The following is an 8501-nucleotide window of genomic DNA, read 5'->3' on the forward strand; positions in this document are numbered from 1 at the left end:
TCTAACTTTAACTTAAAGAGGATATTGTTGGTCATAAACTTCTTTATTATTCCCTGATTTGTTGTTTTTCATTGTTTAACCAATAATATATTGTCAAATATAGAATATCTTTTTTTTTTTAAAGTGTTCTATCATGAAATGCTTGTTTGAAGTTCCAAGGAATTCAGAACCAGGCTTTAAGTTTGTTCAGGTGCAAAGCGAACACTAAGCTCTTTGCCGCGCCCGTGTTATTGCAGCAGGATTCTTGTTTCACATACACCACTCATTCCTCAGTTCACTTAGAGCACAGTCCTTGACATCACTCAGCTTCAGAGATGAATAACCAAGGAGTAATCTATGCAGAACTGAAGGGAGTCAAGAACTCAGAGAGACAGCGAATAAAACCTAAGGGCTCTAAAGGTTTTATTTCAATAACTCAGCAGGAATTAATATATGCAGAATTAAATCTTCAAAATGCTTCCCAGAGTCTTCAAAAGACCTCTCAGAATCTTCAAGGGAATGAGGAGAACTACCACTCCAAAGGTAAAATGTTAGCAGTCACTAGGTGGAACTGTTCTAGGATATGAGGTTGGGGTGCAAAGATGTGGAGAAAGAGTAGGGGATAAGCTTACATATTTTTCATTTGAGGAAGAGAGCTTAAAATTGGTATGGTATCTAATGTGAAATCAGAGAACTACTTTCATTCTGGCATTGCTGAAATTTTTAGTCTTTAATCAACAACTAATGCAGCATTATATTTGCTGAAAATGCAATGGTATATTCTGAAAGAAAGACTATAGTGGTAGAAATTGAGTTTGGGGTCCAAGTTTATACACATAACTCTCTGTTTACATGGGTTCTAGTTTATGTCTTCTCTCTAAACAATTGCCCCCATCACTCCTTTCTCAGTAGTTCCTTTTCTCTCCCTGCAGGTTCACCGTCACCTCCAGAGAAGCTCATTGCTGGGATCCTCGGAATCATCTGCCTTGTTCTGATGTCCACTGTGGTAACAATGATCATTATTACTCCCTGTAAGTACATTTTTTAAAAACTGTAGGGGAACTTTTCACTTAAATGATGGTCAGTCCCGTAAACATTTCATAATATTATAGAATATGCCTATCATTAAAATATATGCATTTAGACTAAAGGTGGAATGGTAATTCTGAATCTGTCAAAAATATACAACACAAAATATTTACTGAGGATAAGTATTTGTATATTCTGATTTCATAACTCAAAACATATATTAGGAGATTGAAAGAATTTATTGGTAAACACAAATTAATTCTTTTTTTAATTTATTCATTTTAATTGGAGGCTAATTACTTTACAACATTGTAGTGGTTTTGCTTAATACTGGTTAAAACAAATACTGTAAGAGGTGGTGGCATCTGTTCCTTTTGGTTTTTGAAATATTTTTTCCACCAGATCTTCATTGCGTCATTAATTTTTCTTGGTAAAATCAGTTTGATTTTAGATTACTCTAATCCTAAACAATAAACCAAATTTTAAACTCAGAAACTAAAATCATTATGATTTATTTAGAGCAATATTAACTTTTATAATGATTAATTTTGTAGCTACTCTAATACAGGAACAGAATAACTCCTCTCGGATAACAAGGCTCCAGAAAGGTACATAATGATTTTAAAGCTCTGGCATATATACAGTTGGTATTTTGTCTCTGTCTTAGGCTAATGAAAATAAGAATACATTATGGGGTAGAACGTAAATTGTAAAATAGAGCAACAAATATTTATAAGTAATGATTATCGGAGATTGCTTCTGCCTATACAACAATATGATCAATATGAACAATACAACAATTGTTGAAAATTGGTTTTAATTTCCTTCTACTATAATATGATAAGAGACAAATCAGTTTATTATTCTAAAGCAGAGGTTTCATTTCTTGATTTTCAGGATGTGTAGGGTGGGTATTTCTGTGTGCTTGCTTTATATGGAGACATAAATTGTGTTATGAGAGACTGACCCTTTCTGTAAATGTATGTGTTGGCTTGTTTAATATGTACCAGCCTTGAGGGTACAGGTATGTTGTATAAACATGCATATACATAGATATGTTTATATCTATGCATATATGTAAATCGACTTTTATTTTCTAAAATTCAGCATTTTTTGGCTAGTAATTCACAATCTTTCCTCAGAATGCCATTATGATCGTTGCCCAAAAGACTGGTTTACATATTCCAACAACTGCTATTATATTACTTTTGAAGAAAAAACGTGGAATGGGAGTTTGACAGCCTGTGCTTCTAGGAACTCTACTCTGCTTTATATAGATAATGAAGAAGAAATGGTAAGATATCAAATGTTTCCAACACTTTGTTAAAGGCTTGATTCATCAATATTATATTTGTTAGAATGCACTTGTGTTTTAGTATGTATTTGTAGTTTGTTTAAGGCATGCTATTTTATTAAATAATGGAATACAACTTTATGATATTTTATTAATATTTTATCCTATGAATGCATGCTTGATTATTTCCACTCTTGCTTTTCTCTGAAAACCACACTTCTACAAGTGCTATCATATTCTAAAATAAACTGTGCTATTTAATTTTAATATATATCAAGGAAAGTAAGATAATAAATTTTCATATAGATCACAAAATAAATAGAACCATGTAATTACACATCAGATCATGGATTAGAAGTTTCAACTTTCCAGCAGCCTATTCTCTGTAATTTCTCATCATTCTGTGTCCTCCTTATTTACCCACTGTCATGACTTTTGATGTTTTAGAATGTCTTTGAATGTTTTTGCTCTTCATGCACATAGAATCAAACTATATGCATTCTTCTTTCAGTCTCTGCACACTCCCATGTACTAGTTTTGCAATTCATTCATATTCTTGCATTTAGATGGAGTTTGTCAATTTCCATTGTTCATTATGTAAATATAACATTTAAAATCCATTCTATCCAATGTCTCTGAGTGGAGATGGAGTCTTATGCCCTCAGGGAAAAGAGGCTTCCTAGGTTCAGAACTTTTAGTCATGGGATCCTCTTTGCTGGCCCCACCTCCATCCCTGACTCCCAACTCTAGTTCTCTTTGTGGGGGCAGGAGGAGAACTTCCTCTAACTGCTCCTTATTAGCAGGTGTCCTAATAGACACTTTGTAAGGCTCATGTGGTATTGTCGACAGGATTCCCCTCAACACAAAGGAAAAATGGAATGGCTTATCTGTGCCACCTCCTACAGCTAGGCTGGGTAAGTCATTTAGCAGATCTAGGTCATTTTCTTCTTTGGGGGAAGATATAAGATGCCCCTAATTGTTGTTCCCTAACCTCACCTCGTTGTCTCATCCTGGAGAAATGATGAGAGGTTACAGATGAGTCAAGCTGCTGTTAAGTCTCCAACCACGTCACCCTTCTCTTTCCACCTTTCAGAGTTCTCCGTTCTTGTGTCTTTCGTTAGTTCCGGTGTTTACACTTGTACTTAGCAGGGAGGAGCAGAGAGAAATGAGTCTCTGATCCTTTGTCTTGTCCACCGGATTCCAGCAAAACAGAAAAAAAGATTGATTTGGGGCTTATCTAGGCAAAGAATGGTGTGGGTCCCAGAAAATCAAAACTTTGTCTTTCGTGTCACTTATTTTCTCAATTTCAATCCCTTAATTTCCTTCTAAAGCTGAATCTCTGAGAAAAATAGTAGCGAAATCCAGTGATATAATCACAGTATCCGGAAAAACAAATGTCACAGAATCTGAAAACATTTAAAACATTGCTATGTTTAATTTGAAACCGTGGGTAGCAATTAAACTGCATGAATCAGACTTCTCTTATGAACACAAGAAAAGTAATGAAACTGATAAACATAACTGTTTGAGTTTATTTTTAATCAAAAGTACAGACATTGGTTAATGCTTTGACAAATATTAAAACTTTCACCTTTGTATTTTTAGTGTTAGATTAGATTCTAATACTTCTCTTTTTCAGAAAACTCAGGATCCTATGAAAGAGTACACTATTTGCATTTTAAGAATTAATGAAATCTTTCATAGTGATTAAACGAAAATACTTTTGTGTAGAAATTTCTGAAGTCCCTATCAATTATGTCATGGATTCCAGTCTTTCGTGAAGGCCATCGTCATCTGTGGATGTGGCAAAATGGCTCAACTTGCAAACTACAGTAAGTTTTTAAAAACAATACTATATAGAGAAGGAACGCAGTAAAAAATATATTTTAAGAATATTATTAAAACATTTGTTTTGGTTGAATTGCACAATGATGAAGGAAGATGTTGAAAGTTAATAAAATGTTGATAGATTTATTAAAAATGGGATACTCAGTATTCCATTTTCCTAATAACAAACTCTTCCTGAAATTGTGTTAAAAACACCATTACACACTTTCAAAATATCTTTATATTTTGTATATGTTGTGTACTGTTTTACAGAAATGTTATAACTTCATGAGCTGTCCTCATATATCATAACAGAATTATGCAATGCTTTCCATTACAGGATATTAGACTTATCACCTGAGAACAGAAACTGTGCCGTGCTATCCTCGGGGGACATAAAATCAGATGATTGTGAATTCCCAAATAAGTATACTTGCAAGCACAAGCTTGAGAATTAAAAAATAAGTTTGGCTGCTGTTGGGTAACTTCATCTCTTATGAAATGGAAATAATAGTATGATTGCATAAATTTCAAAATGCACTATGTTCTTTTTTCTAATAATGGAAGTTTTTTTTTTTAATTATTGAAATTTAATATGTACACCAAAAAGTACAGATATCATCCCTTCGGTGTCTGATTTTTTTTGCTTAATAATATATTAATGGCAATCAAGCTTTCTAAAGGATTGCATGGTGTATAGGACCATTTACATGAAATATCAAAAATAAGAAAAGAGAGACCAGAAGCAGATTAGTGATGAGCAAGAGCTGTGGGGTGGCGGGGTGAACAGTGATGAATACTTTCTAGATTTTGATAGTGGTGATGGTTGCAAATGTATATAAAATAACTGTTTATGCACTTTAAATGGATGAATTTTATGCTATGTAAATCACGCCTCAATAAAGCTGTCTTTAAAAACTGCTTGGGGCTGCATTTAATCTTTAAAGTAAATTGTAAAGAGAGTCACCTTTGCAATATTGACTATTCCAATCAGTACCATGCTTTATCCTTCCAATAATTTAGGTTTTCTCTTAATTTCTTTCTATTTTATTTATTTAATTATTTTTGGCCACTCCAGGTGGCATGTGGGATCTTAGTTTCCCAGCCAGGAATCCAATCTGCACCCTCCATACTGGGGAGCACAGAGTCCCATTCACTGAACTGTCAAGGAAATCCACTTATCATGTTTTACATTTTTCAATATTGAAATCTTAGAGAAATACGGGTATTTCATAGCCATGCTTTTCTAAATGTCATCTTTGCTTTTTAAATTTTTGGTAATTTTTACTGCTGCAGCAGAAATAAACAAAAAAAAGAGGTTTACAGGCTGATCTTATGTCCAATGACCTCTCTGATTTTATGTATTAATTCTATTGTTTCAAATTTACATTCCTCTGGATTTTTAAAATAAAAACAAATATTGCAACTATAAATAATCACATTTTACTTCTTCTCTCCAGGTGCCATTGCTTTGTTTTTTTCTTGACTTATTTTTATACTGCAGGCTTTTATCTTCAATGTCAAATAGAAGGTACTGTAAAGGTCCTATATGTACCAGTCTTATATTACGGGAATATATTCCAATACTTTACCATCAAGTATGAGGTTTAAGGATTCTTTGTTCATACTTTTTTACTATGAAAGCAATTCCATATTATTTATTTTTTCTTATAAATTTTGTAACCAGTCAGTGGTGTTTCATTTTTATTTTTCTTCAATAAAATGAGAAATGTTTTTTTAAATAATGCTTATGTATGGCAAAAACTACCACAATATTGTAATTAGCTTCCAATTAAAATAAATAAATTTAAATAATAAAGTTTATAAAGTTTTTTCCTCCAAATATTCCTATTTACTTCAAATATTAACCAGTCAAGCATTCCTGAAATGAAACCACAATGATCATTCTGTATTTTCTTTCTCTTAAAATCAGTGCATATACCATACTTAGATTAAAATATTTTCTCCATCCATTTTCACAAAGAGACAGGACTGAGTTCCTTAATATGTAAGCTGGCAAGTTTTGTTCTCAAGGCTCTATTGGGAATCATTCCTTTTTTTTTTTATCTTACCTAGAGACTTTGTGAAAGACCTGGTATAATTTTAAGTGCTATTATTCACTACTGTTACCATTAGAGTTTTTAGAACTTTTTTTGTAGGAAGTTTATACAAAGAACGCCATATCTTTAACACATGTTAAGTTTACTTAGGATCCGAGTTGTACTGTATTTGGTAAATTGCATATTTTAGGCATTCTCTATTTCATATAGATAGTAGAATATATTCATAATATGGTTTTCTTATCTATTTAACATCTGTAAAAACAATAATGGTGTTGTCATATTTATTATAGATGTAAAAGATTTATGTCTTCTAATTTTTTCTTTAAATGTCCTTAATCAATTACACTGTCTTTCAAGTGAAAATGACATTGACCATTTTATTTCTAATGTACTTGCTTTCTTTGTCATGATTTTGCAACATTTATTTTCCTTTTACTCCTTTATTTGGACTATACTTGGATTTAATTTCACCCAGATTGCTTTTTAACTTTGTTTCTAGTGGCACCTCCTCAAATTTATTCTTTCTTATTTTTTTTGTTTGTGATGTATGCATTTAAGGCAATCAATATGTCACAAGACAGATTTTACTATTGCATTTTCCTTTTAAATCATATAAAAATTGAGAACTTTGTGGATTTTTCTTTGGTTCATATGTTATTTATAAATGTGTAACTGAACTTAAAACTAGATAAAGGTTTTCACATTTTTGGTTATTACCTTCTAGCTTGAATTGTAAAGAATTTCTATGAATCTGGAAGCAATCTATATCTCTATTATATGTGGCTGGTGTGAATGAGGAGGAAATCTTAAATTTTAATTTTTTTATAATTAATTAAAAATTAAATATGAATACTCACATTTCTTTTTTCTATTTTTTTATTTTTAATTAGTTTATTTATCTATTTTTTAACTTTGCAATATTGTATTTGTTTTGCCACACACTGACATGAATCCACCATGGGTGGACAAGTTTCCCCCTTCCAGAACCCCCCTCCCACCTCCCTCCGCATCCCATCTCTCCAGGTCATCCCGGTGCACCAACCCCGAGCACCCTGCATCATGCATCGAACCTGGGCTGGTGATTCATTTCACATATGATAATTTACATGCTTCAATGCCATTCTCCCATATCATCCCACCCTCGCCCTCTCCCATAGAGTCCATAATACTGTTCTATTTATCTGTGTCTCTTTTGCTGTCTCGCATACAGAGTTATCTTTACAGATTTACTAAATTCCATATATATGTGTTAGTATACTGTATTGGTGTTTTTCTTTCTGGCTTACTTCACTCTGTATAATAGGCTCAAGTTTCATCCACCTCATTAGAACTGATTTGAATGTATTCTTTTTAATGGCTGAGTAATACTCCATTGTGTATATGTACCACAGCTTCCTTATCCATTCGTCTGCTGATGGACATCTAGGCGCTTCCATGTCCTGGCTATTATAAACAGTGCTGCGATGAACATTGGGGTACACATGTCTCTTTCAAGTCTGGTTTCCTCAGTGTGTATGCCCAGCAGTGGTATTGCTAGGTCATATGGCAGTTCTAGTTCCAGTTTTTTGAGGAATCTCCACACTGTTCTCCATAGTGGCTGTACTAGTTTGCATTCCCACCAACAGTGTAAGAGGGTTCCCTTTTCTCCACACCCTCTCCAGCATTTATTGCTTGTAGACTTTTGGATAGCAGCCATTCTGACGAGCGTGAAATGATACCTCATTGTGGTTTTGATTTGCATTTCTCTGATAATGAGTGATGTTGAGCATCTTTTCATGTGTTTGTTAGCCATCTGTATGTCTTCTTTGGAGAAATGTCTGTATAGTTCTTTGGCCCACTTTTTGATTGGGTCGTTTATTTTTCTGGAAATCAGCTGCAGGAGCTGCTTGTATATTTTTGAGATTAAGTCTTTGTCTGTTGCTTCGTTTGCTATTATTTTCTCCCATTCTGAAGGCTGTCTTTTCACCTTGCTTATAGTTTCCTTTGTTGTGTAAAAGCTTTTAATTTTAATTAGGTCCCATTTGTTTATTTTTTTGGAGGGGTGTTAGTTCTAAAAGGTCTTGTAGGTCTTCATAGAACCGTTCAAGTTCAGCTTCTTCAGTGTTACTGGTCGAGGCATAGACGTGGATTACCGTGATATTGAATTGTTTGCCTTGGAAATGAACAGAGATCGTTCTGTCGTTTTTGAGATTGCATCCAAGTACTGCATTTTGGACTCTTTTGTTGACCATGATGGCTACTTCATTTCTTCTAAGGGATTCCTGCCCACAGTAGTATATATAATGGTCATTTGAGTTAAATTCACCCAT

At 33.4% G+C, this 8501-nt stretch overlaps 1 protein-coding gene across 1 annotated transcript; it reads left to right on the top strand.

The window, feature by feature from the left end:
* The first annotated feature begins 271 nt into the window (after positions 1 to 271).
* Positions 272 to 5050, top strand: LOC145544461 (NKG2-A/NKG2-B type II integral membrane protein-like). Its single transcript, XM_081587371.1, has 6 exons — positions 272 to 522; positions 912 to 1010; positions 1563 to 1616; positions 2151 to 2302; positions 4034 to 4134; positions 4470 to 5050. The coding sequence occupies exons 1-6, from the start codon at positions 315 to 317 to the stop codon at positions 4585 to 4587; spliced, it is 732 nt and encodes a 243-aa protein (XP_081443497.1). The 5' UTR covers positions 272 to 314; the 3' UTR covers positions 4588 to 5050.
* The last annotated feature ends 3451 nt before the right edge of the window (positions 5051 to 8501 follow it).

Source organism: Giraffa tippelskirchi, chromosome 4, assembly GCF_054371585.1.
Source record: "Giraffa tippelskirchi isolate mGirTip1 chromosome 4, T2T-mGirTip1v1.2.pri, whole genome shotgun sequence".
In the NCBI taxonomy this organism is placed as follows: domain Eukaryota; kingdom Metazoa; phylum Chordata; class Mammalia; order Artiodactyla; family Giraffidae; genus Giraffa; species Giraffa tippelskirchi.